Source organism: Chelonoidis abingdonii, chromosome 6 (genome assembly GCF_003597395.2).
Source record: "Chelonoidis abingdonii isolate Lonesome George chromosome 6, CheloAbing_2.0, whole genome shotgun sequence".
Taxonomy (NCBI): Eukaryota; Metazoa; Chordata; order Testudines; family Testudinidae; genus Chelonoidis; species Chelonoidis abingdonii.
Genome location: NC_133774.1, coordinates 136,943,392 through 136,961,626, shown reverse-complemented (window position 1 = coordinate 136,961,626; position 18,235 = coordinate 136,943,392). Strand labels below are relative to the sequence as shown.

At 47.9% G+C, this 18,235-nt stretch overlaps 1 protein-coding gene across 1 annotated transcript in view; it reads left to right on the top strand.

Moving 5' to 3' along the window:
* The window catches only part of CORO2A (coronin 2A), a 151,093-nt gene that overhangs the window by 100,827 nt on the left and 32,031 nt on the right, over window positions 1–18,235 (top strand). Inside the window, exons 4-5 of the mRNA XM_032782942.2 lie at window positions 9,317–9,466; window positions 12,848–13,027. Coding sequence (XP_032638833.1) covers window positions 9,317–9,466; window positions 12,848–13,027 — 330 coding nt within the window. The remainder of the gene's footprint in view (window positions 1–9,316; window positions 9,467–12,847; window positions 13,028–18,235) is intronic.

Here is an 18,235-nt window from a genome sequence, read left to right as displayed (position 1 = left end):
AAGCCGTCTAGAGGGCATGAGCGGTGTTATGAAACAAAAGCCCTAGGAAATGTACTCTGTCCTAGGAACACATCCAAGAACTGCATGCCATCTATGTGCATGACTGGTGCGACGCAGGTTGCTTACAACTTTCCCTGCGGATCACTACTCTAGTCCATTGGCCCGTCACAATGCTTTCCCACTGTATAGGCGTGTTTGGGAAATGACCCTCTGGTTTCCACTTTTGGTTTACTGAGCGCCGCTGACGGCGTTGATCCGGGGTTATCCCCATTCTGGATCTGGCCATGGCTTGAAACAGTTGGTATTCGTCCATTTTTGGTGCCCTTGGCAATTTCAACCGGCCACGTCTGCCAGGGGTCGACTCCACTGAGATGTGACCTCAGCAGTCGTTAGCATTGTACTGGTCATTTAGGACGAGTTATCTTTGACCCAACTAGCATGCCCTATTACAAAAAAGTTCACCATAGAAGGTCGTGTGTGTGTCCTCGACTGCTTTGTAGTTGGGAAATTTCCGTCTGCGGGGTCTGACGAGCGAACAACTGGAGTAGCGGAGGAGTTAGAGTGGTTGGAGCATTTTGCTAGCCTGCTCCCATCTCCAGTTTCCATTGCTTTATCTCCGTTTGTCCCTCTACTGTCACTTTCTTGTTGGTGCTTGTGGGTTCTATCTGTCTTCTGTGGGCTGCCTCTTCTTCTTGTTGTTTTTCTTCGTGATCAGCGCGTTTTGGCTTCTTGCTCTCTTCTGTGAGTGCGTCATGTGTCTGTTCGGCCTATTAGTTCCAGCTGCTCCTATGTTTATTTGTCGTCATGAGGATCATGGTCGATGGCTGTTGCGAGGCTCTTCCTTTTTTCTGCTCTTCTTTGGAACTCATGGTTTCTGATTTTCTTGTCGTTGGAGTGCCCTTGGTGCTTGTTGCTTGGACCTGCTTGGCTTTCTTGGTTCCTTGAAGCGGATCCTAACCAAATGATCTCAACTTGCTCTTGCTCTGTTTGATAGGCAATTAACCAAACAAAAAGCTACCGTATTCAGCTGGTGTGCGTGTTGCTGGCTTGGGATAACTTTAAGTCCCAAGTTGATATAACAAAAGGACCGTAATTTTCTCTAGCTCTGCAGAAATGGCAATGCTAAAGAGGCAGCAAAAAAACTGTCTCTCTGCTACTTTAAAACCAACCGCCTTCTCACTGCTAATCCCTAGCAGGTAAAAGAAAAAAATAATGTAGCTACTGCTTCTGGCATTCGTACTTCCAATACCGCTGCCTCCATGTGGTAACTCGTCTCAGACTGACTTTAGCGTCCGCAATCGTAGAGTGTACTTACCTGAACCTCTCCTCCCAAGCTCACTACAGCTTGGATTTTACTTCGCGCCCACCAGATATAAAATTCTCTATCAGCCGGGGTTCCCCAAATTCCTTGGGGGGACCCCCTCTCTGGCCTCCCCAACTTTCCCTGGGAGGACCCCCAAGACTCCAGACCTCCGTGGGTCTCCCTATCTCATCCCCCAAGCTCCTCCCTTTTCCCTGGGCGAGCCTGGCGATGCTATACTTAACTCCTTGAATGCAAACAGAGAGCTATTTTACCTCCCCCGGAGGCTAGGCATTCAAAGGCGTAGTCCAGCAACACACAGGAGGATTCACCCTGCCCTGGTCTCGTAGCCAGAACTAGAGAAAAAACGTCAACACACTAAAGAGAACAGAGTTGATTTCTTTCCCTCCTTTCCCCGCGGAAGACTCTGTTTCGCCCTGGGAAACAATAGGAAAGTCAAAACAGAAGGTAATCTTCCCTCCCCCTCTCGTTGTCTTCCCGTGAGGGAGACAATACCTGGTACAGAAAATTTCTATCCCTTTTGCCTCACTAGGAAAGGAAACTCCCACGAATAAAAAGAAACTTAGTATAAAAAGAAAGAAAATACAGTAAACAATAATACTGCATTAAGACGTCAATACAGGCTCCTGCTTATAGAAAATATGGAAAACAGTCTGATTTAAAGATAGCTCCATTATAAACCAGTCCAGCACAGTAAACATCACTTTAATACTACAAATCCAAGGGCACATTCACAGCCGCATGACTCGTTTTTCAGTTCTCTTTATGTGACTCAACAGATGTTTAAGAGAAGATTTGAATTTGAAAGAAGATGGAGTTAGAACAAAAGCTTGTTTACTCACAGCCGAGGAAAACAAAAAGACAGAGAACAAAGCCAAAAACCTCCAGAGGTTCCCACCCTTACTTTTGAAAATCCGGTTTCCTGATTGGTCCTCTGGTCAGGTGTTTGGTTCCCTTTGTAACCCCTTTACTGTAAAAGAAAATTAACCCTTACCTTACCTATCTACTTATGACACAGGGCTACGGTCATCATTGGATGTATGAAAAGAGCATTGAGTAGCATAGGGAGGTGACACACCATCAGTAAGACTGGTCATGGAATACTGCATCCAGTTTTGGCGTCCACCTTTGAGAAAGATTTTGGAATATTGGAGACGGGGCAGCAAAAAGCAATGAAAGGGTTTGAGGGCTGGAGAAAAATGCCTGCTAGTGAGCGATTGAAAGAGCTCAGCCTGTTTAGATTACCAAAAAGATTGGGAGGTGATGTCATTGAAATGTGGAAGTGACTTCATGGAGAGAAAATATCGGGTATTAAGGGGCTCATTAATTTAGCAGAGAAAAGTAGAACAAGACCCAGTGGCTGGAAACTCAAAAGAGACCAATTTATATTAGAAATAGGGCACAAATATTCAACAGTGAGGATGAATCACCAAAGGAACAAACTAGAAAGGGATATGGTGAGAATTCCCCATTTCTTGATGTCTTCTAATGAAGACTAGATGCCTTTCTGGAACGTGTTTAGTCAAAAACTAGCTACTATGCTATACAGAAAGCATGTGATATGCAGGGTGTCAGATTACATGCTCTAATTGTCTCTTCTATCCATAAAGTCTGCTAATTTATGAACAACTGAGTGTAGCATGAGGAAGAGCGTCTCGTGTTCTACTGTGTAGTCGATATCATCCCCACAATGAAGAGTCATTGAGTGAGGTGATCCAAGGGAAGCAGCTCAAACATCCAATGTGGCTGGACAGGGGCAGGACATCAGCACCACAGGGGAGGGGTGGGTGTGTCAATGACATCACAAGGGCCTTTGGCAGGACCTCAGTCTATTGGAGAGAGGTGGTGGGGAGGTGATGATCTCACAGAGAGATCTTGACATCATCCAGGCAGACAGGGGCAACCTTGGAGATCCCTGTAGCTTTGCTTTAGCACGTCTCCGTCTCGAGGTCTCTCCTTGAGGACTTAGAGAGAATTCACTTTCATGTATGTGAGCGCCAGGAGGACCCTCTTTGGAGTTTTCTCCTTTTCTTTTATCGATTTTTCTAGAACACAGACGTCCCTGTATAGAAGGTAAGAGCTTCCGAGAGGTTTGGAACCTGTTCGGTCTGATCCATCAGGTGCCGGCTGATTTTTAGGAAAGGAAAACACTAGCTTGTGGGGGCAGCCTTTTATTTCCCACCTAGGTCTTTGTCCCTTAGAATCACTGGGGACATTGGGGTTTCTCCTTTTTGTTTTCCCTTTTCCTCTGTCCCTCCTACCTTTCTCTTTTTCCTTCCTTTGTCCTTTTCCTCTGCTCTCCTCAAGGAGCTCTAGCTGTGCAGCGGGGGGATGGGGGATGGGGGTTATGGGAGGCCCTCACAGAGAGGTGAGACTGGAATAGTGCTCCGAGAGTGATCCTCTTGGTGGTGACCTGCGCCATTCTTTGGGCTATTTGATGAGAACCCTTAGCCTCCCACCCCTCAAAGTCTCTCCCTCCTTTCTCTTCTTCTCTTGCGTCTTTGTCCTTTTCCCCTGCTCTCCTTTCACCACCAGGACCTGTCTGTGCATGTGGAGTGGAGGATGGGGGCGGGTTGCACTCCAACTCTCATTGTGGGAGGCCCTCCCAAAGGCATGTGGCTGGAATAGTGCTCTAAGAGTGACTCCCTCCAGTGGTGACCTGGGACATCTGGTGAGAACTCTCAGCTTTCTGATTCTCAGAGTCTCAATGCTGATTGGGCGAGCATGGGGCTGTTGTGAGGGAGGAGACTCAGGTCCTTATTACTCTCTCTTAAGACCAAGGATATAAGCCAGAACTAAACATTTATTTGATTGCTCTTGCTGCTTTTCTCCATTCATTGTCTTTGAGTAATTCATGATTCTCTCTCTAATGGGCTAGTTCTTCTAAAATACTTACTGAATACTTAGGTTTTAAGAAAGCCACATGCAAACCCGTACTTCCAGTCACAAAGGAGTCAGGCAGCACCCTACAGAATGGGGGATAGTCTGCTGGAAAGCAGTGACCAAAACAAAAGAAATAATTAAGCATCTCTGCCATTTCCAAGTTTCCTGTTACTGTTTCTCCTTCCTCACTGAGCAGTGGGCCTATCCTGTCTTTGGTCTTCCTCTTGCTTCTAATGTATTGATAAAAAGTCTTCTTGTTTCCCTTTATTCCCATAGCTAGTTTGAGCTCATTTTGTGCCTTTGCCTTTCTAATCTTGCCCCTGCATTCCTGTACTGTTTGCCTATATTCATCCTTTGGAATTTGTCCTAGTTTCTACTTTTTTATGACTCCTGTTTATTTTTTAGATCATGCAAGATCTCATGGTTAAGTCCAGGTGGTCTTTTGCCACATTTTCTAGCTTTCCTACCCAGCGGAATAGCTTGCTATTGGGCCCTTAATAGTGTTACTTTGAAAAACTGCCAATTGTCCTCAGTCGTTTTTCCCCTCAGTCTTGATTCCCATGGGACCTTACCTATCAGCTCTCTGAGCTTATCAAAATCTGCCTTCCTGAAATCCATTGTCTCTATTTTGCTGTACTCCCTTCTACCCTTCCTTAGAATTGCAAACTCTGATTTCATGATCACTTTTACCCAAGCTACCTTTCACTTTCAAATTCTCAATGAGTTCCTTCTGTTTGTTAAAATCCAATCTAGAACAGCTTCCCCCTAGTAGCTTTTTCAACCTTCTGAAATAAAGTTATCTGCAATGCAGTCCAAGAACTTATTGGATAGTCTGTGCCCTGCGGTGTTTTCCCAACATATATCTGGATAGTTGAAGTCCCCCATCACCACCAGATCTTGGGCTTTGGATGATTTTGTTAATTGTTTAAAAAAAAGTCTCATCCACCTCTTCCACCTGGTTAGGTGTCCTGTAGTAGACTCCTAGCATGACATCACCCTTGCTTTTTACCACTTTTAGCCTAATCCAGAGACTCTCAACACTTCTGTCTCCTATGTCCATCTCCACCTCAGTCCAAGTCTGTACATTTTTAATATAAAAGGCAACACCTCCTCCCTTTTTCCCCTGTCTCTCCTTCCTGAGCAAACTATACCCATACACACCAACATTCCAATCATGTGTATTATCCCACCAAGTTTCAGTGATGCCAACAATGTCATAGTTGTATTTATTTATTAGCACTTCCAGTTCTTCCTGCTTATTACCCATACTTCTCGCATTTATATATAGGCATCTAAGATACTGGTTTGATCTTGCCTCCCAGTTTTGCCCTGACTCTTCTTTCTCTCTGCCATTATAGCCCACGCTCCCTCTTGTTTCCGACCTATCTCCCAGATCTCCATGTTCCCCACTTACCTGTGGGCTTTGCCCACCTGTCCCCGTCGAACTTGGTTTAAAGCCCTCCTCACTAGGTTAGCCAGTCTGTGTCCACACTGTGCACCCAACACATGTATCACCTTTCCAGTGTTTCTCCAAGCAGTAAGGATATACTTGTCTTAAAGACACTTAAGAATGTGGTTACTTGCTATTGGAATGGATTGGTCCTTAAGGGAATCTCTGATTATGCATCCAAAGATCGTATTAGCGCTCTTGGCCACAGCATTTCACTGGGATCTCATGTTCAGCTGATCATCCACCCCTTTCCCCATATTTTTTCAGAGTCACTGCTTTAAATGAGCTGGCTGAGGAGCTTGCTGGACTATTGAGGTTGATCATCAATAATTCTTGGATCATTGGGGAAATTCCAGAAGACTGGAAGAAAGTTAATATTTGCCAGTGTGACAGAGTTGGGACTCATCACCGCAGCACTTCCCACTGGCACACCTGGAAATTAGCTCTGTTCTCTGTGGGGCACCCTCTGCCGGTGGTGTCCCATTTGTCGTCTGCTCCCCTGTTGGTGTCTGGACCCATGTTGCTCCCCGCTCAGCATCGTTCTCTTTAGGACACTGCCCTCGGGCAGTGCCCACTGTCTGGTTGCACCCCCTTCTGGGGTTCTGGTGTTATCAGTAGTCCCCCCATCTGCACCTGTCCTAGGGGCTGGCTGCAGCCTCAAAGTCTAGCTCCTTTGTCACAGGGACCAGCCACAGCCTGTATCAGGCCATGCTCCTCCTCAGCCAGGTGTAGTACAAGGTGGAAGGGGGAGACCCAGGCGCACCCGCTACTCTGGGTCCTGACCCAGGGACTCTCGAGTGGCAGCCTCCCTGCCCTCCTACTCTCTCCTTGTCAGGCTTTTGTCCCTGGGCTGCTTCCGCTTCGGCCATGTGCACCTGCTCAGCCCTTTGTAGCAAGGCCTGCAGCCTGGGGTTTTCCTTGGTTGGAGCTCCCCAGCTCCTTCTGCCCTTCCCCAGCACTGCTCAGACCAGGAGCCAGTCCTCCTCCCTAGGCAGCCTTTATATAGAGCCCAACACGGACCTGATTGGCTGCCTCTGCCCTGCCCTGATTGGATTCTAACAGGCCTCTGTTGATTGGCTGTCGGCCTGCGCAGCCTCAAAGGCCTGTTCCAGCTTTTTTCTCAGGGGATGGGGCACTGCCCCACCACAGCCAGTTTTTTAAAATGGTAAATAGGGTGACCTGGATGTGACACTTTGTACCTCAAAGTAGCACCCTGGATCCCCAATATTCACCATGGTGGAATAATTATGATATGTTTGGTATAGTATATACCTTGTGAGGTATCATTTTAAAAGTCTTGATCTGTTGAATATTATTAATATTCTGTTGGATTGTATGTACTATCATTGTTATAAAGTGTTGCTATATGTGTTACTGAAATATGCTGCGAGGTTGGGAATGCCCACAGCGAGTCAATCAGTTGCAACAAAGGAGGGCCAGACAGTGGTGATGGCTCATCAAGAAAAGAATACACTATCCCAGAGGCTCCATAGGGAAGTAACATACACAATGGAGACTGCTTGACCAATGGGGATTTCCTGACCCCCACGTACCAGCAGGATCTTTCTAACATCTGGAAGAAGGTATAAAAAGAGACACACGTGGTCTCATCACATGACCTTGTAGAATCATAGCTGTGGCTGGGAGTCCCAGGGCCTTTAAATCACACAGGGGGTTCCCAGCTGCAGAGGTGGCTGGTAGCCCCTGGGGCGAACTAAAGGGCCCGAGGCTTCAGCCACCGTGGAACTCTAGGTCCTTTAAATGCCAGCCCCAGCCCAGCTGCCAAAGCTGCGGGCGGGATTTAAAGGGCTCCTCCAGGCTCCCTGCTGGTGAGCCCTTTAAATGTCAGGCCCAGCCTGGCCGCCGGAGCTGTGGGCTGGGATTTAAAGGGCTTGGGGAGGCCTGAGGCTACTGAGACTTCTGTAAGGGATTTGACTTGCATGTTTTTTGCCACACAGCATTTTGATTAAAAAACTAGAACAATTTACAACTAACAAGGCCACCCATTAAATGAATTACAAATTGGCTAACTAGTAGATTGCAAAATGTAACTGGAGAATTGTTACTGAGTGGGCATGTTTCCAGTGGGGTTCCACAGGAATCAGTTCTTGGCCCTATGTTATTTAATATTTTTGTCAATGCCCTGGAGGAAAAAATAAAATAATCACTGATAAAGTTTGCAGGTGACACAGAAATTGGGTATGTGGTGAATAATGAAGAAGACAGGTCACTGATACAAAGCAATCTGGCTCACTTGGTAATGGGACGTAAGCAGATAATATGAATTTTAATAAGGCTAAATGTAAATGTATGCATCTAGGAACAAAGAATGCAGGCCATACTTACAGGATGGGGGACTCTATCCTGGGAAGCAGTGACTCTGAAAAAGATTTGGGGGTCATGGCTGATAATCAGCCAAACATGAGCTCCCACGTGGTGCTGTGGCCAAAAGAGCTAATGCAATCTTGGGAGGAGAAAAAGAGCAATCTTGAGTAGGAGTAGATTCAAAAAGGATGTTGATAAATTAAAGAGGGTTCAGAGAAGAGTGATAAGAATGATTAAAAGATTAGAAAGAAACAAGGTGGGTGGGGTAATATTTTTTTATTGAACCATCTTCTGTTGGTGAGAGAGAGAGAGACCTTCTTCAGGTCTGTTTAAGCTTGAAAGTTTGTTCCTGTTACCAACAGAAGATAGTCCAATAAAAGGTATTACCTGACTCACCTTATCTCGCTAATATCCTGGAACCATAACACTGCCTTATAGTGAGAGAGTCAAGAAGCTCAATCTATTTAGCTTAACAAAGAAAAGGTTAAAAGATGACTTGTTTACCATCTGTAAGTACCTACATGGAGAACATCTATTTAATAACAGGTTCTTCAAACTAGCAGAGAAAGGTCTAACACAATCCAATGGCTAGAAGTTGAAACTATACAAATTCAGGCCAGAAAGAAGGCTACATTTTTAACAGTGAGAATAATTGACCACTGGAACAATTGTCAGTGGTGGATTCTCCGTCAATGACAATTTTTGAAATCAAGATTGGATGATTTTCTTTCTGCTTTAGGAATTATTTTGGGGAAGTTCCCTGGCCTGTATTGTAGTCAGACTAGATGATCACAATTGTCCCTTCTGGCCTTGGAATCTATGACTAAGAGAGATGGAAGGCTCAACCATGAGTAAATTATAGGAGTCTTTGGTCTGAGAAACTAACAATACTTGGAAAATTCTTTATCAAGCATCAGAGAGCTTTCCTTTCCTGGGAATTGTGTGTCTTACGCTTTAGTTTAATTATGCTCCCCAGACAAATGTCTCACCTTTGGAATCAAGCTATGGACTCTCGTTGACTTTAGCTCCGAGAGGAAGCAAAGGTTTGGAATATGCATAAAGGTCATGGAAGAGTCATATAATTTAGTTTATGTTCTCCCCAGATAGTTAAAGGGCAGAAAGAGAGAGAAGCTGTTAACATATTTTCAAGGCATATTTTAATGTCTGCACATCTTACAGTGGCAATATTATTATGTGCCTGCAAGTCAATAGGCTGCTCCTCATTTCTATCCTTTGAGACTAATCCACAGCTGGCTGCACTGACAGTACTTGGCCTGGATCTTAGTGATAGGATGTCTCACTGCAGAATAAAGACTCTGCTGCTATTTGCTGTTTAGGTGAAAATCTGGGACATCCCCAAACATTTACTAACAAAGAACATCACCAGCGCAAAGAAGGAGCTTTTGGGTCATGCTCGAAGGGTGGGACTCATTGAATGGCATCCTACGGCCAGCAACATTATCTTCAGTACTGGCTATGATTATAAGGTGAGTCAGCTTTGCCCTTCTCTCAAACCTGCTACAGATACTGTGGGGCAGAATGTGTGGCTCAGGCCCAGTGGAGGGACCCAGAGGGTGCATCAGCAGGGAGAGGTTTCCCATACTTGTTTTGTTTCTTCGCAATCGGTTTTGTTTGTACTCCTACAGGTAGTTGCTTTCTGTAACAACAGCTTATTGAAGTTGTATGAGGAGAGCCTTCCTGGAGCCAGCATTACCCTACTGTGTGGGTCACCCCCACCTGGGGCAGAGGATGTAGAGACTGGGTTTGTACAGACATCTGTGCTGCTGGTCCTGGTTGCAGGGGCAAAAGCTTGGGCTCACCCCAGCCCTCTAGAGGTGAGGGAGTAGTCTGGCTCTTGGGCATTCCAGCCAGTCTCTATCAGAAGAGCAGGGCAGGCAGGGAAATGTTTTCCCCAGGACAGCCATGTTGTACTTGTAAGCTGGGGCAAAGCGTGCTGGGAAATAAGGAGTGTATATAAACACTAGCTTTTCAAGAGATGGAGAGACCAGGAGGAAGGCAGAGTGCATAGAAGGTCTGGTGTAGGGCAGAGAATGGAAATTCCAAGTCATGGCAGATTTCACATCTTACAGTGGCAATATTATTACGTACCTGCAAGAAATTTGTTTTCATTTCAATTAAGAACAAAACCTGGAAGATTTGAAATTTTTCACATAGGAAAATTCAGAAAAAAATGTTTTCAGATTGATCTGAACATTTTGTGTCAATTTTAACTTTTTAATTTATATTCTAATATAGCACAATATAATTATAACACCGTTATATTTCAAAGTGGTAGCCATGTTAGTCTGTATCAGCAAAAACAATGAGGAGTCCTTGTGGCACCTTAAAGACAAACAAATTTATTTGGCTATAAGCTTTCATGGGCTAAAACCCACTTCAGCGGATGCATGGAGTGGGAAATACAGTAGGGAAATGAAGTAGGTTTTAGCCCACAAAAGCTTATGCCCAAATAAATGTGTTAATCTATAAGGTGCCACAAGTACTCATTGTTTTTACCGTTGTATTGTTGAGAAAGGAAAATGGAAATGTTTCATTCTGAAGATGTCAAAACGGGACGTTGCAATGTCATCTGAACTTTTTTCCTCTTTTTTTCTCCAAACCAAAACTTTTGGCTAAATCAACCCAGTTTTGCAAAGTGTTTTGATATTGACAGAACACAGTCCTGTCCAAGTTTCTCTGGCAGCCCTAAAGTGAACCCACTTTTTGTGTTCTGGCTGCTGCTCTCTGTGCCTTTGAGTAGAGGTGGCTTTGATGTGATTTGTTTAGCCTGTGGGACTGCAGGCTTTGGATGGGGTTTAATTATCTACCCAGGGCAAAGGGACATGAGTACAAATTCCAAAAAGGAGCCTTTTGAACTTTCCTGACTTTCAGTGACCCTCTCCTTTCCTCTAAGGGTCTGTCCACACTGCAGTCAGAGAGTTGACTACTGCTCCCGGTAGACATATCCCCGTGGGTGACAGGCACGTGGCTCCAGCATTTGGGGAGGCTGGTCTGAGCTCTGGAAGCTCACCTGTGCCTGGACTGTGGCCCCCCCCTTGCTCCACTTGAGGTCCCTCCCCCACTCGGCTTCCTCCTCTGAGGCCCCGCTCCACCCCAAGCCCTTCTCCCACTCAGTCCCCCCCCCGAAGGCCCTCCTCATCTGCTGCTCACCTAGTCCCTCTTCTTCACCCCCTGTTCCCTGAGGCCCCTGCCAAGTCCATCCACCCCCCATCGAGTCTGTCCCCCTGAGACCCCACTGCTTGCTGAGTCCCTCCACTCCCCCACTTGCTCCACCCCACCACCTGCCGAGTCCCTCCACCCACCCGCAAGGCTCTCCTCTTCTGCTGCTCGCCTAGACCCTCTTCTTCACCCCTGTTCCCTGAGGCCCCTGCCAAGTCCATCCACCCCCCCGAGATTCCACCCCCTATCAAGTCCGTCCCCCCAAGACCCCACTGCTTGCTGAGTCCTTCCACTCCCTCACTCACTCCACCCCACCACCTGCCGAGTCCCTCCACCCACCCCCCATGGCCTCCTCGTCTGCCGCCCGCCTAGTTCATTCTCTTCTCCATCCCCCATCAGCTGAGGCCTCCACTGCCCGCCAATTCCATCCACCCCCCGAGACCCCACTGCCCGCTCAGTCCTCCCTCTTCCCCCAGAGACCCCACCACCATCCACTGCCCATTGAGTCCCTCCACCCCTCTCCTTCAAGACCCCACCACCTGCCATCTTTCCACCCCCCTCCACCATGGCCCCACTGCTTGCCTAGTCCCTCCACCCCCTCCGCCATGGCCCACTGCTCGCCTACTCCCTCCACCCGCAGCCCCCCGAGACTCCACTGCAAGCCGCTTGGGGGAGGAGAGGAGGGACTCAGCAAGCAGTGGGCGGGGGAGGGAGGGTGGAAGAGAGGAGAGATTCGGGACTCAGCAAGTGGGGTGCCCTAGGTGGGGTGGAGGAGGGGAGAGACAGCAAACGGCAAGTGGCAGGGACCTCTTGGGGGAGGAGAGGAGGGACTCAGCGAGAAGCTGCAAGCGGCGGGAGCCTCGGGAGAGGGATGGAGCAGGGACAGGAAGAGGTGGGGTGTGGGGGGCACAGGGGGAAAAGGGGGGCCACCACAGCCCAGGCATCCACGCACTCAAAGGCGGCAGGTTGGCAGCTGCGCTGCAGGGGAGGCTTACCCTCCCATGGCCTATTATACCTGCCACTAGGCGTACCCAGGCTAGCGTTGGTCTAGGGAACGTGAGTACCAGTAGGTGTGAAGCCACAGCAGTATGGACTTCAGCACGGGCTAGCCGCTCAAGTACAAGTCCTGGGTGGGCTTGTCCAGCCTGCACTGATACGGCATTGCAGCCGTAGGCACTCACATCAGCTCCATCAAAACGAACGGAGGGCATGTCGACAGGAGCTGCAGTCGCCCCTCTGATTGCAGAGCAGAAGACCCTAAAGGAGTCACAACCCGCATAACATTCACTTCCCCATTGTCTAGTTGTAGGTTTAGTTTAGTTAATGTTAATGTAACTGGCTGCTGTTCATTCCACCTGCAACAATTTCCCCATGCAATAAAATTTTCCCCTGCAACAATTTCCCCATGCAATAAAAGTCCCCTGGAAATGAGACTGTCAGCTCTTTGGGGCAGGGCGCATGCCCCTGACAGACTGCTGTAAGGCACTAAGCAGGCCATAGACAAACGATTTGTGATCCTACTAATTATATGGGTGAAGAAGGGTGCGAGTTCACTGGGGCACATTGTTCCAGCCCGTCACTCCCATCTCTCCAGGGGAGAAGCCATTTGGTGTGCAGTGTTGTACTTGCTGACTGTCAAATAGGCTGGTTTGAGGGAAAGGTGCTGAAAATTTGTTTCTTTGCCTCAGATAATGATCTGGAATCTCGACACAAAGGAGCCCGTAATTGAAAATCCGGTGAAGACAATCAGCTGTCACAGGGACGTGATCCTCTCCATGTCATTCAACACAGACGGCAGCCTGCTAGCCACTGCCTGCCGGGACAGGAAAATACGGCTCGTGGACCCACGGTCAGGAGCCATCCTACAGGTATACAGGGTTAAATAACTTGATCCACAATGCATCTGACTGTAAGAGCTCCTTCTTCTTCTGACTGTAAGAGCTCCTTCTTCTTCGAGTGCTTGTTCATGTCGATTCCAATCAGGTGTGTGCGCGCGCACATGCATGGTAGCTGGAAGATTTTTCCCATAGTACCATTGGTCAGGTCAGTCCGGGCACCCTCTGGAGTCTCACCTTCTTGGCACTCAGTATAGAGCCCTGCCAACCCGCCACCCCTTCAGTTCCTTCTTACCACCAGTGATGGCATGCTGGAACTTCCTGTAGCCCTGGCTTTAGCAAGCGTGTTCAGCTCCTGTTGTTTGTACATAGTTAGCTTATCTTAGTAATTAGCAGATAGTGATTCGAGTTATTGTGGGGTCCCCATGCCCCTTCTGACTCCCTGGAGCTGTGATATGCCACGGTTCTTGGGGTTTGAAAACTGTGCGGTCTGCGTGAAACTCGTGCCAAAGAGCGATCCACACTCCTCATGTTTATGGTGCCTGGGGGGGGTCACCAAAAGGATCGTGTAAGATCTGCTGCGAGTTCCACCCTAGAACTCTTAAAGAAAGGGAGCAGTGGCTAAAAGTGAACCTCGTGGAAGCAGCTCTACACCCCCATTCAGGCCCGGGCTCAGGTGACCCAGCTCCTACCACATCCTTGTTGATGCGAAGTGCTATGATGCCATCGAGTTCAATGCCGAGAAAGGACTCATCCCGGGACACTTGGCACCAGCATGGCACTTCCCGAGGCCCAGCAGAGAGCAGGCACCGGCCTCACTTGCCAGTGTCTCAGAAGAAAAAGAAGCCAGATAGTCGGTCACCCCCTGCTAAATCTAAGGAAGTGAGACCACAGGTGGGCCACAGCTCGAGATCCCCCGTTAGGGCCGCATCGTCTCCTGCCCAGCTGAGGCAGTTGAATCCAGGCCCCCCATATTCACTGGTCCCTACGGGCCAGCAGCTGCCACTTCCTTCAATGGTGGAAGCTTTCAAAGCTGCTTGGGATCTGCTGCGCCTTACGGCACCGTCCTCACCCCCTAGGAGGGAGGAACCTACTGTGCTGGCGGTCCCACCCCACCTCCAGGTGCAGTCAATAAGGAAGCCGGCAATGATGTCCAGGCATTCCCCATCTCCATGTCCTTCAAGATCAGTCCACTTGGACAGAAAGCCTAGTCGCACCCAAAGCCCTCAACGCTCGATGCACCGAAGCTCAGCTCCTTTGTGGCCTTCAGTCTTGGAGACCTCGGAGTCAGTGTCTGACTCCTACTGCTCTCAGAGGAGCAGGAGCCAATGAGTGAGGTCAAGACGACAGAGGGGAGAGCTCCAGCCGTGGCCACTTCAGTGGCAGAATCCATTGGGCCATTCTGGACCTCCTAGGCCTTTCACCAGAGCCAGGGAGGGATCCAAGGGCACCGCTCCGCAGCGTCTTCGGTGGCCTCAGCCAAATTCGTCCTGCTATCAACCGTGTAGCTCACCTCAGTGCCTGCCCACATGTTGAGCCTTCGGCTGCAGCATCATCACCAGCCTCGGCACCGGCAACTCTTCGGACCTTGGCGATGACTGCTGCTCCGGCGATGACAGCATTTTCGGCATCAGTGATGACCTCAGCACTAACAGCAGCACAGACAATGGCCCCGCCACCTTCATTGGCTCAGGCAGCTGGTTCAGCACTGGCTTCACCAGTGGCACCATCAGTGTCTCCGGTTCCCGTACCAATGCTGAGTTCAGTGTTGACTGCACCGACGTTCCCCTGAGAGTCGCGGGACCCCTTGGGAGCTGATGGCAGGGAGTTTCTGCTGCTTATAGGGGCGTCCTCTTCATCGTCTTCGGACGAGGCATTGGCAGGCAGAACCATAGCCCCAATGCTTGAGGAAAACAGGGTGCTACAACAGCTGCTGCGAAGGCTGCTGAAGGTCTGAGCATTAAGGCTAAAGAGGTGGTCGAGGAGGTTGATCCCATGGTGGATATCCTCCCTCCCTCGGGTCCTTTTCCTATTGCCCTACCACTTATTAAAACTATTGTGGATACCACCAAGACCTGTGGCAGACCCCAGCTTCCTTGCCGCCCACTGCCAAGCACGAGAGGCATTATTCCGTGCCCTCCAAGGGGTATGAACATTTGTACTCCCACCCACCTGCTGATTATCTTGTCGTGGCTGCTGCTAATCAGCATGAGTGGCAGGGATTCCAGGCACTCTCCCCTAAAAACAAGGAGGCTAAGCAACTCAACCTTTTCGGGAAAAAGGTCTGCTCTCCAGGGGGTCTGAAGCTCTGTATCTTGAACAACAGGCCATCATCAGCAGGTACTCTTATAACAGCTGTGCAGCGATGAACAAATTTGAGGAACTCCTCCCTTCAGACTCCTGAGTCAAGTTCTCAGCCTTGGTGGAGGAGGGAAAGCTAGTCTCCTGGGTTCCCTCCAGGCCGCGTTGGATGGTGCTGATGCCGCCACTAGGGTTATGGCTACTGGGGTGGCCATGGGAACGGGCTCCTGGCTCCAAGTCTCGGGTCTCCTTTATGAGGTTCAACAGACCATTCAGGACTTCCCATTTGAGGGTGAGATGCGTAGCCTGAAAGACTCACGAGCCATCCTCAGGTCTTTGGGTGTGCACACTCCCGTCACACTTTAGGTCGCAACCTCCTTCGAGGTTCTATCAGCAGAATCGCCTGGACAGTTCTCGGAGGAGGAACAGGAGTGGCAGGAAAAGACAACACCCATCTTCAGGCCAGGGATCTGGCCAATCCAAACCACCTTCTGGCCTGAAACCAGCCTTTTGAAGGTGCAGTCAAGGACGGTGCACCAGATCTCCAACTGGATCCACCCTGCCTTACCTTCTCATCCCGACTGTCCCCTTTCTATTGTGCATGGTCCTGTATCATCTCAGACCGTTGGGTGCTCTGCACAGTAGAGAGGGGATACTCCATCATAAGAACATAAGAACGGCCATACGGGGTCAGACCCAGGGCCTCCCGGGGCGGGGGTGGGGGGCGAGTGGAGCAATTTGCCCCGGGCCCCACAGGGGGCCCCATGAGAATGTAGTATTTTATAGTATTGCAACTTTTTTTTTATGGAAGGGGCCTCCAAAATTGCTTTGCCCCAGGCCCCCTGAATCCTCTGGGCAGCCCTGGTCAGACCAAAGGTCTATCTAGCCCAGTATCCTGTCTACCAACAGTGGCCAATGCCGGGTGCCCCAGAGGGAGTGAACCTAACAGGTAATGATCAAGTGATCTCTCTCCTGCCATCCGAGTAAATAGAAAGGAGATAGCACTGCCAATTAAGTACAAGAGTGTAATAGAAAACCAAAGAGGAGTTTGAACAGAACAGCGGCCAAAAACGCCCAAGGTAATAACAAATGTTTTTAAGTACATTCAGAAGTAGAAGCCTGCTAACAACCACGTGGGGGCCCCTCAATGACAGAGATAAGAAAAGGAGCGCTTAAGACGATTAAAGTAATTGGCAGAGAACTTAAATGATCCTTTCTTCAGTCTTCACGGCTGAGGATGTTAGGCAGATCCCAACCTTGACGCTTTTGTAGGTGACAAATCTTGAGGAACTGTTCACAGATGAAGTATCGCTAGAGGTGGTTTTGGATAATGATAACTCAACATTAACATGTCACGGGACCAGATGGCATTCACCAAGAGTTTCTGAAAGAACTCAGATGTTGAAGTTGCGGAACTATTAACTAAGGTTGTAACCTTCCTTTAAATCAGCTTCGGGACCCAATGACTGGAATGATAGCTAATGTATGACAATATTAAAAGGGCTCTAGAGTGATTCCCCGCAATTTAACAGACCGGGGTAAAGGTCTAACGTCGGCCTGAGTCCAGGCAAATTAGTCAAACAATAGTAAAGAATAATAGTCAGAACCATAGGAGAACATAAAATTGTTGGCAAAAGTCAAACATGGTTTCTGTAAAGGGGAAATCGTTGTCTTAGTGATCTGTTAGAGTTCTTTGAAGTGGTCAGCAAAACATGTGGACAAGGGAGGATCCGGTGGACATAGTTGTTGTATTTTTTATTTTGTTTTTTTTTTGTACTATAGAATTTCCCAGAAGCCTTTGACAAGGCCCTCACCAAAGGGCCTTATGTTAATTAAGTTGTGCATGGGGTGATAAAAGGGAAAGTCCTTTTCATGATGGAGAACTGGTTAAAACAGGGAATAAAGGGTACGAATTAATGGTAAATTCTCAGGAATGGAGAGGGGTAACTAGTGGTGTTCCCCAAGAGTCAGTCCTGGGGACCAATCCTATTCAACTTATTCATAAATGTATCTAGAGAAAGGGGTAAACAGTTGAGTGCAACGTTTGCGATGACATTAACTTGCTCAAGATAGTTTAAGACAAAGCTGACTGTGAGATACTTCAAAAAGTCTTCACAAAACTAAGTGATTTGGGCACAAATGGCAAATGAAAATATAATGCTGGATAAGTAAAGTAATGCACATTGGAAAATAATCCAACTATACATACAATATGATGGGAAGCTAATTTAGCTACAACACGAGTCAGGAACAAAAGATCTGGAGAAGTCCATAGTGATAGTTCTCTGAAGATTCCACGCAGTGTGCAGAGGCGGTCAAAAGCAAACAGGATGTAGGAATCATTAAAAAGGGGATAGAAGAATAAGACTAAATAATATTTTTGCCCTTATATAAATCCATGGTTTACGCCACCATAATGAATACGCATACCGAGATTGTGGTTACCTCTTCTCAAAAAAGAATAAAAACTGGGGCAACCTAATAAAAGGTTTTCAAAAAGAAAAAGGGCACTAAAATGATTAGGGTTTGGAGAGGGTCCCATATGAGGAAAAGATTAAAGAGGCTAGACTCTTCAGCTGGAAAAGAGGAGACTAAGGGGGATTATTTGATTAGAGGTATATAAAAATCTGAGTGCTGCGAAGAAAGGTAGATAAGGAGAAAGAAGTTATTACTTATTCCCCATATACAAGAACCAGGGTGTCACAAATGAAATTAATAGGGCAGCAGAAGGTTTAAAACAAATAGAAAAGGAAGTTTCTTACGCAGCGCACAGTCCAATGTGGAATCCTTGCCTGAGGAGGTTTGTGAAGGCTAGGGACTTAACAGCTTTAAAAGAAGGAATGGCCTAAATTCATTTGGATGGTTAGTCCACTAGTGGCTATCAACCACGACAGTAAGGAATGTCTGTTCCTAGACTCTGTTTGTCAGAGTGGTGGAGAT